Source organism: Lycorma delicatula, chromosome 9, assembly GCF_047948215.1.
Source record: "Lycorma delicatula isolate Av1 chromosome 9, ASM4794821v1, whole genome shotgun sequence".
In the NCBI taxonomy this organism is placed as follows: Eukaryota; Metazoa; Arthropoda; class Insecta; order Hemiptera; family Fulgoridae; genus Lycorma; species Lycorma delicatula.
The window spans coordinates 65,263,446-65,282,540 of record NC_134463.1 but is presented as its reverse complement, the minus strand read 5'-3'; the positions used below and the strand labels follow the sequence as shown (position 1 = coordinate 65,282,540).

The 19,095-nt window shown below is 31.6% G+C and overlaps 1 protein-coding gene across 1 annotated transcript in view; it reads left to right on the top strand.

Annotated features, from left to right (window-relative positions):
- The first annotated feature begins 6,388 nt into the window (after positions 1–6,388).
- LOC142330189 (anaphase-promoting complex subunit 7-like) overlaps positions 6,389–19,095 on the top strand; it is a 37,126-nt gene continuing 24,419 nt past the window's right edge. The window contains exons 1-4 of the mRNA XM_075375304.1: positions 6,389–6,574; positions 6,822–7,044; positions 11,606–11,787; positions 15,907–16,013. Coding sequence (XP_075231419.1) covers positions 6,503–6,574; positions 6,822–7,044; positions 11,606–11,787; positions 15,907–16,013 — 584 coding nt within the window. The 5' untranslated portion in view covers positions 6,389–6,502. The remainder of the gene's footprint in view (positions 6,575–6,821; positions 7,045–11,605; positions 11,788–15,906; positions 16,014–19,095) is intronic.

Genomic DNA, 19,095 nt, shown 5'->3' with positions numbered 1-19,095 from the left:
GCTCTGCTGTAGTGGTCCGTTATATTCCCTACATTGGTGGGATCAAAATTTCAAGTGCTCAAATAAATTCTGTGATGGTTGATGGTCCATCTGAAAATAACCCCAAAAACAGTCTAGTGAAAAAGCCTTGGTTGGCGTTGTCTGACAAGAATAACAGTCTTGAACAAAGTTTTTATATAAATGGTGACATATGTAGTTCTTCGAAATAATCAGGAAGGTGGCTCCCTTCATAAGGTTTTGCCTTTCCTGATTAAAAAGTTGTAACGGGTTCAAGTGGTTTCCAAAAGAACACCAAGAAGTTACGAGATGGATCGGTTCTGATCGAAAAATATAACGATGACCAGAATCGATCTCTCTTAAGGTCTTACTAAAATGGGAGGTATAAACGCAAGTGCAATGAGCCACAAAACCTTAAATACCACCCGAGAAGTAATTTTTTGACGAGACCTTCTGGAGATGGACGTAACTAAAATAGCTGATGAGCATAGTCTCCAGGAAGTTGTGGAGGTGAAGCGAACAACAAAATGCCAGATCGATGTGGAAGAACCTACATTTTTTCTCACATTAACATTTAATTTTCCAGAACCACCAGAGTAGATTAAAGTGGGTTACCTGTCGGTTCGTGTACGACCTTTCATCCCCAACCCATGACATTATATTTCCAATGCCAAGAGTATGAACAAACTACAACATCTTGTCCAGAAACTGTAATTTGCGCCCGATGTGCCAAAGAAGGTCACAACGACACTACTGTTATCAAAGTTTTTTAAAATTAAAAATTCTAAAAAGAAGAACCGGATTTACCTACAATTAATTTCTAATACATTTATTTGTAATTCTGTATCTATAATTATTCTTATTTATGAGCATTATCCAATGGAACATTCGAGGTCTTCGGTTCCGTATTGAAGATGTTAGAGTATTAACGCGCGCACATGAACCGCTAATAATTTACTTCCAAGAAACGCACCTTCTACAACAAGATGCAGTAACGCTCAGAGGCTATTTCTGTAAGAGTTACAACTGTCTTGTAGACAGTAGAGTGTTGGAGTTACTATTTTCATGCGGAATGAGGTGTCGGTTGATTTTCAACAAAAGAGATTATGAGTACTCATTGGTTTGCTTGGAATTTCTCCTGCCACCACCCCATTCGGATGCCCTAAAGCATATAACTAAATGTTTGTACCACAAACGGCTACTGAGCCTCGAACAGTTTAGCGACCAGTATCCTAAATAGCTCCTAGAGCTTACCTAACAGCGTGAGCGGACTAAGTGCGGTGCCATACACCACCGGCTTATGAGTCCCAACTGCTCACTTGTCATATATTTGCTAAAATGGGTAAGCGCACCCCGTCAATAAAAAAAATATATGACATCCATAAATTAAAATTTATTTTTTCGAGACAGCAATTCGCTGCCATGCCTAGGTCGCTGAATGCCAGCAAGTGCTTGTCCACCATATTAAAGCACCGCTTGGAGTCTTAATTGGCTGGTGGTCAGCCACATATATCTCTAGTTAGCTTCCCACAGCAGTGCGGTAGGAGTCTTTTCCCTTAGGTAAACTACTGATGTCGGTTGAACAAAGCAACTACATCAAGGAACTCCCACATGGTACGACAATGTGGCTCTCGCCACATTGACTCACTGCTTGTGAGTAGCCAATTTTCCCCTTGACCTCTAAGTTCCAGACTGTCCCGGTCTCTGGCTCTCTAAACATCTTTACACATCTTTACACATCTCTAAACATCTAGGCTAGGTACGGGAAAAAGGCCTTAGTGAGCATGCGCATGAGAAACTACTACTCGTTTTAAAATTACTAATCAATTAAACGCAGTGCTAACCGCTTATCAGACTCAGTCATTATAAAATCAAATTCGGATGTCGTGTAGTTATCGTGTTTCCATTACTAGTGTTGTGTTTTGACCGTCACCTCTGTATTTATGGTTAATTTTAGAAATTAGTACCGGTAATGTTTTTTATAACTTTGTTTTTGTAATTATGCAGCTGTTTAAGTTAGTTTTATTAATTATGATGGAAAAAGATTCGAATGCTCGAAAACAAGATATAACAATTCTTAGCTCTGAAAGAGATTTAATTAATCACGTCTTTAATTGCTCACGAATTATTGCAAAGAAGAGAAAAAACTAAACAGGCTGACGATTCCACTAAAACGACTGATTGTAGCAAAATATTGTAACGTGTCAGAAAAAACTGTGACTGCTGTTAAAAAAGAGCGTGCTAGTAAAGATAAATCACTAACACAACCCCCGGGGAAAAAACGGAAGCGGCCTCATTACCGTAACGCAGAAATCGATAGTTTTGATCAGACGTTGTTAGAAATATAATTGAAGATTATGTCCGACAAAAAGTTGTTCCAACAATTTCAAAACTTTTTTCGGTCTTAATAGAGCGAATCGGATCTAAAGGGAAAATTCTAATTTTCCATTTTTTAAATTTTTCTCCTGAAAATTTTAACCGAAATGGGTTTTAAATGGAAGACTTGTGCTTCGAAACGTAAGATGTTAGTGGAAAGACAAAACATAATTAATTCAAGATGTACTTATTTTCAGAAATTGGAGAATTTAGAACAAAGCAAAGTATATTTTTTAGACAAAACGTAAAACTACTAGTTCGTCCAACAGAATTGTCATCGTTCACATTGATTCTTCTGAGGGGTTTGTTAAAGGTGCAGAATTAATATTTCAAGCCGGTTATGCATCTGGTGATTATCAAGGCCACAAATTTTGAGACGTGGATAAAAGTAATCCCAAATTCAGAACAAGGAAGTGTTATCATTATGGACAACATGCCATACCATGTAAAGCAAGTAAATAAAGTGCCGGTTAAGTCATCTTTAAAAGGAGACATGATCAACTAACTACTTCAGGCAAACTGGGGTTTGTTGTGATGAGGAACTGAGGTAAGTTGACCTATTTCAGTTGGTACAATAATTGCCACCAAAAGAGAAAAAATACAAGGTTGATGAACTACTGGCCCCACATAGTCATTCTGTAATTTGAATTCCCCTTACATGTGCAAATTAAAAAGCTTATGGAGTCAGCTTGGGCAAAAATTAAGACATATCAGATCTAATAAGACAACCAACTGGTGACATGTCAAAAACACTTTGAGTGCCGCCTATATTGGAAGTAAAATGATTTTAATGGCCAATGTTTTTTTCTCATATAATTTCATTCAGTATCACTTTCAGTATAGTCCGACAAGGATGTTCCCTATCTCCGTTACTTTTTAATCTTTACATGGATCTAGCAGTTAAAGAACAATTTAGATTCGGAGTAACAGTACAAGGTGAAAAGATAAAGATGCTACGATTTGCTGATGATATAGTAATTCTAGCCGAGAATAAAAAGGATTTAGAAGAAACAATGAACGGCATAGATGAAGTCCTATGCAAGAACTATCGCATGAAAATAAACAAGAAGAAAACAAAAGTAATGAAATGTAGTAGAAATAACAAAGATGGACCACTGAATGTGAAAATAGGAGGAGAAAAGATTATAGAGGTAGAAGAATTTGTTATTTGGGAAGTAGAATTACTAAAGATGGGCGAAGCAGGAGCGATATAAAATGCCGAATAGCACAAGTGAAACGAGCCTTCAGTAAGAAATATAATTTGTTTACATCAAAAATTAATTTAAATGTCAGGAAAAGATTTTTGAAAGTGTATGTTTGGAGTGTCGCTTTATATGAAAGTGAAACTTGAACAATCAGAGTATCTGAGAAGAAAAGATTAGAAGCTTTTGAAATGTGGTGCTATAGGAGAATGTTAAATAAAAATCAGATGGGTGGATAAAGTGACAAATGAAGAGGTATTGCGGCAAATAGATGAAGAAAGAAGCATTTGGAAAAATATAGTTAAAAGAAGAGACAGACTTATAGGCACATATTAAGGCATCCTGGAATAGTCGCTTTAATATTGGAAGGACAGGTAGAAGGAAAAAATTGTGTAGGCAGGCCATGTTTGGAATATGTAAAACAAATTGTTAGGGATGTAGGATGTAGAGGGTATACTGAAATGAAACGACTAGCACTAGATAGGGAATCTTGGAGAGCTGCATCAAACCAGTCAAATGACTGAAGACAAAAAAAAAATCACAAAAAAAATGAATTGGTAATAACTATCATTCATTTGAGTAAAAAATATGTTTTTAGCGATTGTTTTTTGTGTGGTGACGCATTGGCTTCACGCGGCCAGTAACAGTTAAAACATTAACTGTTTTAGCTGTTAACCAATCATATTATGATTGGCCACCAATGTGTCACCACAGTACGTTGTCGAATATATTTGCTGTTTTAGTTTATGTTCACCAATTGAGTTAGTAGTTTTTGAGTTACAAGTAGTTCTGTGTTCAAGTCTGTGTTATTCTGCATTTACAATTTTTATATTACATATCGGTTCTGTATTCAATCTTTATTATTCTGTATTTCGGTTTACATGTTTTATTTATTGAAAAATGAACAGAAGTTATGAATCAATAAAAACAGAATTACAAAAACTGTGGCAGGGTTGTCTGATGAAGTTTTCGGCAACGTTTACCTATCGGACGAATATCAGCCTTCAACTTCTGAGTCTGAAGAAGAGGAATTGAACCACCATCTAAAAAGAGAATGTTCATTCAAAAACAGGTAGGCCTAGTCCTAGTATTACTACTGACAAAATTGATAATAATAATCATCCTCTTTTGCCGATTCCAAGTACATCATTTGCGAAGATGATAAAGGTCAAAGCTCTGTTGCTACTAAAGTAACTATGGCCCTCATGACCGATCTACTGGGTAAGGGGCATACACTCTGCACTGATAACTGGTACACCTCAGTAGCACTAGCCCATGAGCTACTAAAACGAAACACTCACCTGGTTGGTACTTTGAAACGAAACAGAAAGAATAATCCCCAAGTGTAATTAAAAAAAAACTTCAAAAGGGGACAATTTTGCTGTTGAAAGCAATACAGGTGTAGTTGTGTTAAAATGGCATGACAGAAAAGATGTCCTAATGTTGACAACCAAACACACTGATGATATGATAAAAGTTCAGAGACGAAACAATCCTGTTCAGAAACCGAAGTGTGTCATAGAATACAACAAAGGAAAGGCATTCATCGATACTTCAAGGACCATCGGACCAAATCAAGAGTTGTTGTTCGTCTCTGAGACGTGGAGAGAAGTGGTACAGAAAACTTGCTGTGGAATTGCTTCTTGGAACCAATGTAGTAAATGCGCTATACTTATACAATCAGCTTACAAATGGGAACATGCAAATCATTGCATTCAAAGAATTGAAATGAATCAACATTAGTGCCGTTGCTCCTCCTCAGACACCAGTAGACCAACCTCACCGCCTTGTCAATGTTGGCAGACAAGGAAGAAGGCGATGTCATAAATGTTATGAAGAAAAGTCAAAGGCCGAAGGCAGGAAGATTGCCATGCGAAAAACTACTCAAACCAGATATAAATGTGTGGTGTGTGTAAAAAACACTTTTGCTTGGAGTGTTTTTTTTGGTGTACATAAATGTTTTGTCTGAAAAGTTATTTTTTTTTTTATTTCACAAGTTGAAATTTTATTATCTATATTTTATTTTCAAGCCCATTTTCTAGCAGATTTTTTGCAATTGCTTTTGTATAGTTTTTGTCAATAAAAATAACATCATATTTTAATACTGATATTCTGCATTATTTCATTACATTTATCATAAAGTAATAGCCATGTGACACCAGTGTGGACTCCCTATCAACAGGCCAATAACAGTTTCATGACATACTGGCCATGTGTTTTAATAGAATCCAGAGCGAAGTTACACGGCCATATAACTAAACCTAACATGTTGTGACACATTCGACTCACGCGGCCATTAGATCTGTAACACTGTGAATCCACGTTGGACTCACGTGGCACTTGGTGTTAAAAGTCTGCAAATCTGCTTTAAGTTATGGCACTTAAAAATCATTCAAAACATTTACATTTAATAAACCTGGCAGGGGATTATCTCCTCTAAATCATCTACAGCCTAATAGATTTTCCTAATTGATCGAAGAAAACGAAAAATAAATATTGATAAAAATCTTTACAATATTTAAAACAAATTAAGAGATTAATAGGAAAAAATAATTGACTTTTACGTAAAATAAATTGGAATCTTAAAAAATCATTAAAAATTATTGTGCCGAATTTTTAAAATTAATGATTTAAGTACCGCGGTTACACCTTACCTAACCCATTCGATATCCGTTTTACTGGGGGCTAGTATAACTTGTTGAAAGCTAACATAGGTGGATGTAGCTAATAGTTATATATAACAAGTATTTTTCCATTTTTATTGTAATACAAAATAAGAATTAACGGATCAATCTTACTTTCATTAAATTAATCTTATTTAAAGTGTCACCACAATTTAATTTATAGCTGCTATTGGCATAACTGATTGCGTTGAGGGCAATTCCTTGTTGCCGTTGTGCGTACTGGTGTGTCAGAAGCGGTTTAGAATGTCGACTTCAGTATTTGATCAAGTTAAACTATTATATGGACAAGAGTTATTTTCTAATGTAGTAACTTTGGTAAGTCTAAATTTTAATAGTTTCTGATATTTTAATGAGAAGGAAATATGATAAAAAGGGGATCGTTTAAAGGTTATGTTCAGTGATTAGTGTACGTTATTGTCTGCTTGTGTTTATTTTTTTTATTAAGTGTGATATATATTCTTAAACATATACTTAAATAACTTTTTTCTGTATTCAGCTAAATGTAAAAAAAATAATTTTATTTAATGTTTATTTATTTATTACAATCTTATTTACGTTTTAGGTTAATTTGGTTATAACAGTTAGTGAGCATAATCCTCAGATTTTAAGCCCAGCTGATAAATTTTTAATGTACATATATTATGGGAATTCACTTTTTCAAATGGGTTTATATCGCCGAGCTGAATCAATTTACAGACATGCTCTCCAGTTTAAAAAATCAGTTTTCAAGTCCAAACCTGCAACAAAACCAAACGAAACTTCAAAGGATTTAGTGTCTGATGTTGGTATGTATTTTTCTTTTCTTTTTTTTTAATTTCTAATATTAGTTTGTTAGCATTATGTAATAAACTATGGTAATTCTGAGCAATACCTTTATCACTTAAATTTTGTTTATATTTTAATATATCATAATAGCTATGCATAGGATCAGAAAAATACAAGATCTAAATGGCAGAAAGCAGGTTTGGATAACAGGAAACCTATGCATTGTCAAAGTCTATGTTGCTAACCTTAATTCTAACTTCTCTTCACAGAACGTATTATTTTCTGAACAGGTTGTTATAACTCACGAAACTGATTGTTAATTGACAAGAGTACTGATAACATGATGCAGATTTTTACCGTGCATGGGTCACCTGCTCAGAACTAAACTGCTGCACAATGAAAATTTAATGATTTGAAATCATTGATTTAATGAAAGTTTACAAGCAGTGTATTTTTACTTTTACTACTCTATTTTCTAATTGTTAAAATACAGTTTTACTTGTGGCTGAGAGATCATATTTGTTGTCAGTTATTCTAATTGTAGCAGTTGTTAGTTTTCTAATTATCTCGTAAAGAGTTGAAGTATAATTGATGATGAATCCTGTACAAATCTCTGTAAGTTTTATCTCAAAAAATTAAGCTGTTATCAAGTTATAAGCAGTCAAAACAAGTAAAAACTAATATATAGCATGAATTCATATTGATTTTAATAATTATAAAAAAAGTATTGCAAAAGGTAAGCATTCAACCTTTTTTTTACAATATCTATAATAATAAGTAATTTCACATGGTTGGTAATCATTTAAAAAAGAATGATTATTTTCTTGTAATTACTTTTATCTATTGGAAGTTGAAGATTGTGATTTTTTTTGAATTTTATTCTATTTAGCTTTCGTGGCATGCATTTTTGTTTTACAGACCATTAGAGTCTTTTTTGATGAAGTCAAGGATTAACAAAAAAATCTGTTATTTGCCCTATCTAATGGTTTCCGAATGGTGGTTTGCTTTGAAAATAAAGAGCTGCAAATTGGTGTATTAGAATTTTTACTTTAGGTTTAAGGTGACGTTAATAAAACTTGAAGAATTTCTTCTGAAATATTATTATTGTCTAGGATTTTTAAAGAAGGAATAAAGTATATAAGGCAACAGTTGGGAAGTACTATTAACTTGCTATGAAGTTTCAGATCTGAGACTTGTTTCCTCTTTAAAAAAAAAATCATATTTGTAAAATTTGTTTTTGTTATTTGTAGTATTTGTTAGGACATGAGGTAAAAATCTGAACTATTCTGATATTTTATGATGTTATTATGCATTGCAAAAATTTAAGATTGAGATTTAAATGTAATTTGAGATACAGCAAGGGGAACTTGTCAAAAAAGTTGATTTGTGGTTACTTGTTGCAAGGTTTATAAAAAATGTTTGTTTATATATTATTTGAAATATTTGGATACAAGTATTGTTTACATATGTAAATTGTATTAATTTATAATATTTCTAAGAAAAATAATTAAAAAAAAAAGAAGGTTTTTTAAATAATTTATAAAATAGAAATGCACGTGGGTGTGTTTATTTGTGTGTGTGTGTGTGTGTGTGTGCGCGCGCGCGGCGGGCGCTGGCGCATTTGCCAAAAGGAGAAATTACTTTTTTTCATAAAAATTTGGTTGTTTTAACATGATTTTTAAAAGTGGCAAGTATAAAAAATAATGCTTAAAGTTTATATTAAAATACAGCTAATATTTGGTTCAGTGATGCTGTACATTTGATGGTTACTGTGATCATATATTCTTTTTTTTCCTACAAAAACTATTCAAAATTTTGGAAAAGTAAATATAGGAATGTGTTCATAATGTTTAACGACCAGGCGGGCGGCATGGAAGTGGGGACGATGTGAGACTTATTTGTATCACAATGGCACAGATATTTCTCCGTATGTATCATGGGCTGTTTGTGCTCAATGCTGTAGTAGCCAGTCTGGTACACTACGATTTGATAGATGGTTTTGAATGGGCTTATGAGTTTGTTATTCATCTGCCACCAGCAAACCAAAATGACTTGGTACACTGAGTCGCCATGATATTTATATATACTGGCTTTCCCAACACTATGTGGTTACTTATTGGATTTTCAATTATGGTTAGTGGATGTTTAGCTTTCTTTCTTTTTCCTGTTTAGCCTCCGGGAATTACTGTTCAGGTATTACTGAGGATGAATGAGAATGATATTTATGAGTGTAAATGAAGTGTAGTCCTTGTACAGTCTCAGTTTGACCATTCCTGAGATATCTAATTAATTGAAAGCCAACCACCAAAGAACACCAGCATCCACGATCTAGTGTTCAAATCTGTATAAAAGTGCCTTTAAAAGACTTGAAAGCTGGAACTCTAAACTTCCAAATCAGCTTATTTGGGAAGACGTGTTTACCACTAGACCAACCTGGTAGGTTAGTGGATGTTTAGCTGGCCATGGTTCGCTTTACTTGCTTGTCCCATCTAGCCAGGGTCTTTGCTTCCTTGACTCTATGTTATTTAAACTGTTGCTTGAATAATGATAAATAAACACTACGGCTTGTTCATTTTATAAGAAACTATCAGTGAATTGTAGTTTTGTCAGAGCAACAGTTTGGTCAGTGTAGGACCTGAAACTTTTGAATGATCTTAAGTATGCAGGTTCCAAAATAGTCAGCCGGCCTCCATCTTAAAAATAGTTGTTACTCAATGTAGAGCTGGTTCCCGATATATATGTCCAATATGTTATGTCAGTATACTAGCTGGTTACCTGTTGTTCATACTGGTAAAAATGTATTTTGCTTACTTTTTAGCATTACCTGGTAAACATCATTGAGCGATGATTGTACTTTGTTTCTCTCATTTTTTTTATTTTATGTTTTTTAGCCAAGTAACGAGGCAGGTGCAGCCAGTTGCATTATTGTACATACAGTAACAGTGGCAGTGGCTGTGTAGGTTGAGTTGCCATGCCATACACTGTTGTACCTATTAAAAAAAAACCTGAAAATGGTTTTTAGATAATTATCTGAAGAGTATTTGGAAGCCCACCTCTATTGAATATTTCGTTCAGTACTGTTGAAAATGAGGAAAATTTGTAATCATTGTTGAAAATTTTTTTTACCTTTCATCTCTTTCAAGGTCAAATTTCAACAAATCTAGAAATGGGGTTTTAGATATTCACATGAAGATTACCCTCACCAAAAATCATGTTGATATCTTCATTTGTTTCTGAGAAATTCTAAAAATTTCTGAATTTAAAAAAGTTGAAAACCCTTAAACATGGAATTTAAAAAATCTACAAATTGGTTTTTACATAATCAAATGGCGATTACACACCAAAAATCAAGTAGATATATTATTTGTTATCAAAAAATGATGTAAATTTAATTTTTACCCCATTCGAATTTCAAAAAATCCTTTCGTGTGTGCACTTACATTGTAAGATGAATGTATATACAAATTTTCAACAATCTATCTTCTGTAGTTTTTGCTGGGTGTTGATTATGAATCTCTCATGACATATTGCTTGTTTTATCACACATATGCATATGCACAAACATACCCACACACACACATGTTTTACCAATAATCCAATCAGTACTTAATTGCATTAAAAACTGTACTAAATCTGATTCTGGTTTTGTGCTTGATTTATCATTGCTCTTGTAATTTTTATTCCTTAAATAAGTTTTTTCGTTATATGTTGATTTTCTGATGGTTAATAACTTAAATGTCACTCATTTCATGTCATGAACATCACATTTCATGATAAATAAAGGTTCTCATATAATTTGTGAATGTAGTAAATAAATTTTCTGTGATATTGTAAATTTAACGAAATTAATTAAAAAGTTGGAGTAAAAAATGATTTACAGAAAATTGAATAATAATGATGAATCCCTTCTAATATAAGTATATAAAAAAAAAAAAAAAATAGAAGAGAACTTGGAATTAAAACCAAACTTAATATAGTGATAGTATAATATAAATATTTATTTGTGTCAGCATCTGTGAGGTCTCTGTAGATCATCATACTAGTTATATTGATAGTAAATTAGTATACTTATAGTAGCATTTATTTACCTAAAAGTTCTTATTTTCTCTCCCAACCCTTCTCATTCAATCTCTTTCACTTATTTATGTATACAATTTTTACTTTTCTATAAACCTGTTTATTTAAAATAAAAGCAACAGTCTAATTTCACAATTATAAGGGACTCCAAAGTATTTCAAAGTGAGAAAAGAAGTAAGTGATAATGGTGCATGGAAAAGATAGGTGAAGAGCTTTTTTTAGGGTGTGTTGACATTGCAAAATGCTCTGACAATAAAAAGTTTTGTTCTAATAATTTATGTTAAAAGTATGTTGCTTATATCCTCTTTTTAGTCTGTTTATAATGGACATTTTAGTCTTGCTTCACTTAAATTCTTGATAAGATAATTTAGGGTTTAGCAGATGACATGACTGAACCTCAAATATTTTTTTGTAATTAGAACATCAACTATTATTTGATTTGTATTATTTTTATTTTTTTTTGCAAATTCTAATTGAAATTGGTTTATGAATTAATTATTTTAGATATTAAATACCAGTTACATTTGTGCTATGTAAAATTACATCAGTCTGATGAAGCTATCAATATATTGCAGTCTATTTCAGCAAAGCAAAGAACACCTAAGGTGAATATGGCTTTGGCAAAGTTATTTCAGCAAGCAGGAATGGAGAGACCTGCAATTACCGCTTATAAAGAAGTACTAAGGGTTAGTAATTTTAATTATTCTTGACTTGAAGTGTTGAATTCTTTTATCTTGATTCAGTCTTTTAGTTATATAATACTTTATAAACAGGTTGAACTACGAGTAGTGAAAATATTCACAATAATATATTCATTGTAGATCATTTTACAGCATCAGCAGTTAACAGTTTACTGTGTACTCCAGGGCATTGTTTGATTATGCTCTGTGTACAGTGGTTTGTTTGTTTTGATTTTTTTCCAAAGGCTTCATTGTGTAAACCTTTAAATCCAAGAATAGTTCTTTTTATATTTTTGTCTGTTCATGTTATTGCAATATATTTTTTGTTTTGGTTAACTTTGTTCTTATAAAATTTGTGTGAGAATGTGTTGGTTGGTTTTATATGTACAATAAGATCTGTTTAATTTGTCACTAATTCATAACCCATCTTAATGTGTGTGTTTTATAACCATACTTATATATAAGAATGTTAAGAGAACAGTCTTAAGAGAAAAATCTTAGAGAATAGGACTATTCTAAGAGAATGTATTATAGAGCCTTTATTACAGAAACTGGCTGTAATTGGTCAATCAATGAAATAAAACAAGTATTTCTTGTTAGAATTAAATGAAAAATGTCAGAATATACCTGAATGTGGAAACATATCAGATGAAGACTGCAGCTTCAATAAGAGAAATTGCCATTGATGCTGGATACAAAATGAAACTGAAAAAGAAATTGTCACTTATGGTCAAAATAAAAACATTATTGAAGGAACTATTGAGAGAGTTTTGATTAGGAATTATGTAACATAGAGGGAAGAAAATGATGCTCAAAAAATATATTGGCTTGAGAGACAAAAAAAAAAATAGAATAAATAAATTTTGTAGTATGAACAATAGTGTGTGGACAATAATGAGTTCCTTAGTTTGCCATAGAGAAAGAAAAGAACTCTGAAAATATGAAATATGTTCTGAAAATATTAATGATGTTGAGGGAATACGAACTTGTTAAAAAATTAAAAACTAATAAATTACAAAAAAAGAACAAAATAAAAAAATTAAATTTGTGAATGGACTTGTTTTTGTTCTTTTATGTACTTTTATGACAGTATTTTTTAACATTATCTAGCTTCCTGTGTTCTTTTAATATGTTAGTTTTGTATTATGTGATCTTTAGTTTGTTTAAAAATGGTTACTGTTTCTGATATTTGAATATGATGATGGAAAAAATGTGATATTTGAATATATACATATTCAAATATCACATTTTTTCCATCACATTCTAGAGTTGTATCTTGTTAATTTGCTTCCCTTGAATTTGAAAAGTAATACCACTAAAATTCACTAAAAGTGAAAGTTGTACCAAAAATGATGAATTGCTATTACATAAGTTCAAAAAATGTTAATCTAAAGTGAATTTGTCATTAAAAATTATTAGTTCTATACCAATTAATTAGTTTATTAAAGTTAAATATTTATAAGCTCCAACTTCATTGTGGATGAAGGAAGAACCTGAAAAGTACGCCCCTTTTATTATTTTAGAATCATGGTGTACATCCTAATGGCATTCAGTATAAAATTTAATTAATCTATTCACCTCATCATTATTGTTAATTGTTTGTGATTGTTAATTCTGTTATTGAACAATTCAAGCATATTAATTACATTGATGTCATATTGGTTTTATGGAAAGATCAATAATTTTTTTTATAAAAATTTATAACATTTAAAAGTTTACATGTTATATGTGCTATGTTGGATGTGTGAACAGTAAATGTCCATATTAAGATATGTTTTATTTGTATTAAGATAATCAGATAAGCTTTCATCGTATTGTGATTCCAACTCTTTTATAGAGCATTGGTGCATGTGCTCTTAAGCAAAGAAGAATACAAAGAGGAGATAAATTTGCTGAGAGTGGTCTGTGGTGTGGAAGAAACTGGCTCAGAGTAGAGTTATTTGTTGTAATTGTTAAAGAAGCTATGAGGTGTGGCAGAAAAGTAATGAGACTGATTTTTTTTTCAACAATTTTATTTTATTTTTATAAATCAGTGTATTTTGCCACCTTCAAAGTACTTACCTTGGACAGACATACTTTGGCAGAGGCATTGTTTCCATTCTTGGTAACAATACTGGAAGGTTTTAACTGGAACTCCTTGGTTATTCTTCTAGGGATGTTTTCTGTAGTAACAAAATGATGTCCTTTCAAGGACTAAGATCAGATGGATAGAGGGGCTGAGAAACTGTTGGAATTCCTTTTTTCATCAAAAACTGGTTGATGGAGATAGCTGTGTGACATGGTGGAGCATCCGGGTGTTTGAAATGTCCAGTCTGATATGAAGCACCCTATTTCTGGCCTTTCAAGGAGAGGCTTCAAACCATCAAACAAAAAACTTGACTGTTTGTCTTTAGGATGCAAATTATATGTGAACAATCTCCCTACTGTCAAAAAAACAAATCATAATAGATTAGATTTTTGATTTGCTCATTTGAGTTTTCTTTGGGCGAGAAGTGTCAGTGTGCCACTCTTTACTTTGACATTTTGTTTTTGGATGTATTTGAAAATCCATGATTCATCACCATTGATCATACAACTGAAGAAACCTGGATGATTTTCAATTCTGTCAAGAAGGTAAAACACACATTTTTCTCATTATCTGTGTCTAATGGAAAGGATTTTTGGCACCAACTTGGCACACATCCTTTTCATGTCCAGATTGTGAGTCAAAATATGATAAAGGGTAAACCTATTCAAATTTAACACACCACTTATCAATATCATTGCTAATCAATGGTTTGACCTCAAGGGAGCCCTCACTTTTTTCACATTTTCCTCAATTTTTGATGTTGAAGGCCTCTCTGAGCCAAGGTGCTTCTTCCACTACTGCATGGTCCTCCAGAAATGCTTTTTGCTAATAACAAAATCTTATGCTCTTGATAAAGAATGTTCTTCAAAGGATCGCTGCAACTTTTCTTAGGTTAAACTTGCGTATTCACCAAGTTTAACACAAAATTTGATGGCACACCGTTGCTGCAAATTTGCTGTTCCATTTTTTTTTTTTTTAATGCACTACAAAAACATGACTTCACTTATCACGATCTCTAGGGTTTTATAATTACCACGTAAGGTTAAAACTTTCATTAAGTGTCTGGGAGTGGCTGACATACAAGCTGTGTGAAAGGGGATCCTCTGTTGTTGTCAGATCACTTCCAGTGTTGCAATTCTTATTTATTTTCTGCCACATCTTGTAAGTCAACCCTGAATTATTATATTCTTAAAAAAAATAATTTTTTAATTACTAATTTTATTAATTATTATTTATTAATTGTACTTTAAAATTATAATTTTTAGTAAATTCTAATAAATAGAATTGTTTTTTTCCATATCAGTATTATATTACTTATTGGTCATTCCATGTCAAGTGGATCAGGGGTCCCCAGTTGACCATCTCCTAACGTCATCAAATTTTGTGTGGCAGTTGTTGTGGTCTTAAATGCCATTTTACCAAATTTAAGCTCTATGTCTGCTAAGCCTTTGAAGATGGGCCAAAAATCATGATAAAAAATTTTTGACCAAATTTGGTGATGGATTTCTCCTTTCATAAGATTTCAGTTGCTTTAAAACTGCAGGATCCTAGACATAATTATTTCCTTTTTCAAATTACAGTTTCATTTCTGATTAAAGAATTAGATAAAGAAATAAATAAGCTCAAACTTTGACTTCCAAAATGTTGTGATACATTTTTAGCTGAATTTCAGCTGCTATATCTCAAAACCAGGTTCCAAAAGAAACTTTTTACTAACATATTCAGATATAACATAAAAAGTTAACCCCAACGGTCCAAAATTCAAGTCTGTATCTTTATTATTGCCATCAAAATTATAGTCAAAGATAACAATCTTTACATGTGTTCACAAACTGCAAGTACCTCTTTTACAAGAGGCCACGAAAAATCAACCATAACAGATAAAGAGTTGCAATTTGGTAAAATGGCATTTCAGTTCATGGGAACCTCCACTGAAAATTTTATGATATTTGGAGATGGTCAACTGGGGACGATTTTCTAAACTGGACCACTTGACATGGAATGATTCTTATATGATTACATGGTTATAATGTTTATTTTATTTATTGTTCATTCAGGAATGTCCTATGGCTTTAGAAGCTGCTGAAGGATTGTTGAGTCTTGGAGTTAGTGGAGCTGAAGTTAATGGTCTTATATTGGATGCTAATGTTGCTGGGATGGAATGGTATGTTTTACAATGATTTTGTTATTTTGGTTTTGTCTGTAATTGTCATGTGTGAAATTTTTACACATTATATTATTAATAATTGAAACAAATTTATCTGAAGTGTAATGTTAGTTTTTTATTTACATTATTACATTTTAAAACTTTATTTCAATGAAAACAAATTGATTTGTGATCAGTTTATTCAGTTTGGAATAGTTTATATTGTTCCATATAATCAAAAAGAGTTTCTAATATTTCTTGAAGTTAGGTTCTGTGCAAAATCAGAAACGATGAATTTAGAAAAGAAAATCAAAATCAGGGTTCCAGGGATTGTAGAATTAACATAAAACAACATATTACACATAAAAATAACGTAGTGTGAACTTACATTCTATTTACCAAGCTTTATGGTTTCTGTGGGGAAAAGTAAGTGTAATTTTTTGTTACTTTAGAGTCAATTACATTGTATTGCAGCAAGAGTTTTGAGACTTGTTGCCAGCTAAATTGTGCTACTTACATTATATGTTATGTGTGATCTATTGGATAGCTATATCACATTATTGCAGGGGATTTATCATGTAACAAGTTATTTGTATGTCTGTTATGTTAAGTGATATATCCATAATGGTTGTAGGTGACTTGACTTGACTTTTAAGTTATTCTTGAAATTGATGTAGCCATCTTCAGGTATAACTAGGGAAAGTGAGGAGTGTAGTTGTTTCCCAATGATTTTTCTGAGCCAAATGTGTGGTTGCTTAAAAGCATGCCAGGTCTACCAAAATGGAGGCAGTATTAAATCATACAAATGACACTTTCATTCTGTTCATTAAGGAACTGACTACAGTGAGTATTGTACTCTCAGAGTACTGAATATTGCTAATGGTGCATCTTTTACATCAGGTCGTTTATTTATGTCTCGCTTAAATGAAAAAGTGGGATACATAATATAAAGAAACTAAATTAATTACTCCTTTTTTTTGTGAAATGAATGTTCTATATTCACTGACTGCTTAACTTAGAAGTGGTATTATTTGTTTAGAAAATCATATTTTGGCATTATCATCTATATTTGTTTACTTTGCAATCAGTCTCATGATAAATATGTTTTGTACACACATTTATGTTAATTATCGACTGTTAAATGATAAATCACACCAAATTTAATAATTACTTAGTTCTTAAAATTTAATGTTTTCAGTTATTCTTGCAACCATCTTCAGTGACTGGTGTTGCTGTTCTTTCTCTTGGCATTTATTATGTATTATGGTCAGATGTTTTTAATTACACAGACTTTTTTAAATTGTAACTGAAAAGTATGCTAGATTCATATTTTCCATTTAATACAACATTGATTTTTATTATGGAATATTTTATTATGTTAAAGTGTGTTAAAATATTTTTGGTACAATGGTTTTTCCATTTATTTAACTCATTAACCTAAATAAGTTTTTCATAGATCTCATATAGGAGGTCTATTGGGAAACATCTTTAAATACCTTAATGGTCAGAACGCATTAAAAATGTAATAATGTATGATCATTTTCTCATAAGAACTTGTGTAGCTTTGTCCTTTTTGTAAGTCTCGATCTTGCCTCATCTGTGTGGCCATTGAAATTCAAATACCTTCATTTATGTTTAAGAAATGTGTTTTTTCCACCATTTGTTCAAGTAATCGTTAACATCTAGAGTAACATTTACATTATGTTTGTTGGAAAATATTTTTCTTATGGAATTTTGTTTATTTCTGTTCGTAAAAAATGGGGAGACTTGATGATAAGATAGAAACTGAATCAAAATCAAAATTATATAAAGAATCTATATTGAAAAAAAATAAAATAAAAACAAAAATAAAGGAATCAACCTAGAATAATTATTAATGTAGTTAAATAAATCTGTAGAAGATTTTTGCAAAAGATTGTAAATCACAATGATGATTTTTAAGTATATTATATTGAATGTACAGTCCAGACGTAATTCCAAAAGTAAACATAATAAAAGGATCTGATGGCAGTGAAAGTGTAGGAGAAATAGGGAAATTAAATTTAATAAATAAATTTACTTTAAAAAAGATTTCAACATTTCATAAGAAACCATGCAGCAAATTGAAAAATAAATCATTTTGTTTTAATGCGGTGTTAAAATATCGAGAATAAACGAAATATGGAGAAAAAAACCTTATTTAAGTTTCTCATAAATGATGTGAAATCTTTAAAATATAAAAAAAAATTGTAGAAAAAACTAAGTGCAGAAAGTTCAAACTAATCATTGTACAATGCACTATACAGCCTTAATAAGAACCTAAAGTTTTAAAAAAGAACACCAACTCGCTGTTTGATATTAGCCCATCATATGGATCTGTATGATCTAGTACAGAGGCTAGTATAGCTACCATAGAGATGCTTGTGATTCAGTGTGAATGTATTAGGATATTGTTCATCTTTATGTATGTGTACATAGCCATATACACATTAATAAGAGCTTCCTGCTCTTATTAATATTGTTGAGTTTGTGATTTTCATCTTTGAAGTAGTCTGAATACAGTGACTGGGTTTACTATAGATAGCTTTTAACTGTTCATTATATCTTAGTTTGAAACTATGTCCTATTTGACCATTTCAGAACTTTCAATATATATATATATATATATATGTATATGTATAGCAGGGATGCTGTGATTGGTGTTTGTATTTGTTTTTTTCTTCTGAAAACCATATTGTATCCCGATTTTTTTTTTAAATTTATGAACTATTTCCTCTTAGTCTTTGTTAATGTGATTTTTTAATGTTTATGTTTGTTTTTATTTTTATGTATTTAATGTTGTATTTTTTGTTACCGAAGAGTTTTTTTATTGGGATATTTTGGCTACATTTTTAATAATGTTTTGCATTCACTTCATACAGTAAGATTGTGTCAGCATATTGATGTTTGTGTATTATTTTGTAAGCAAGTATGTTGTTTGTGAATATATACATACTCATAAAAATATGTTTCTATGTGTTGTATTTTGTTAGGATGCTGGCTATAAGGTTGGACCCATTAGATAATCATCAGATTGTATAATATTTGTTTTTGAATATGAAATAATTTTATTTTGTGGCAA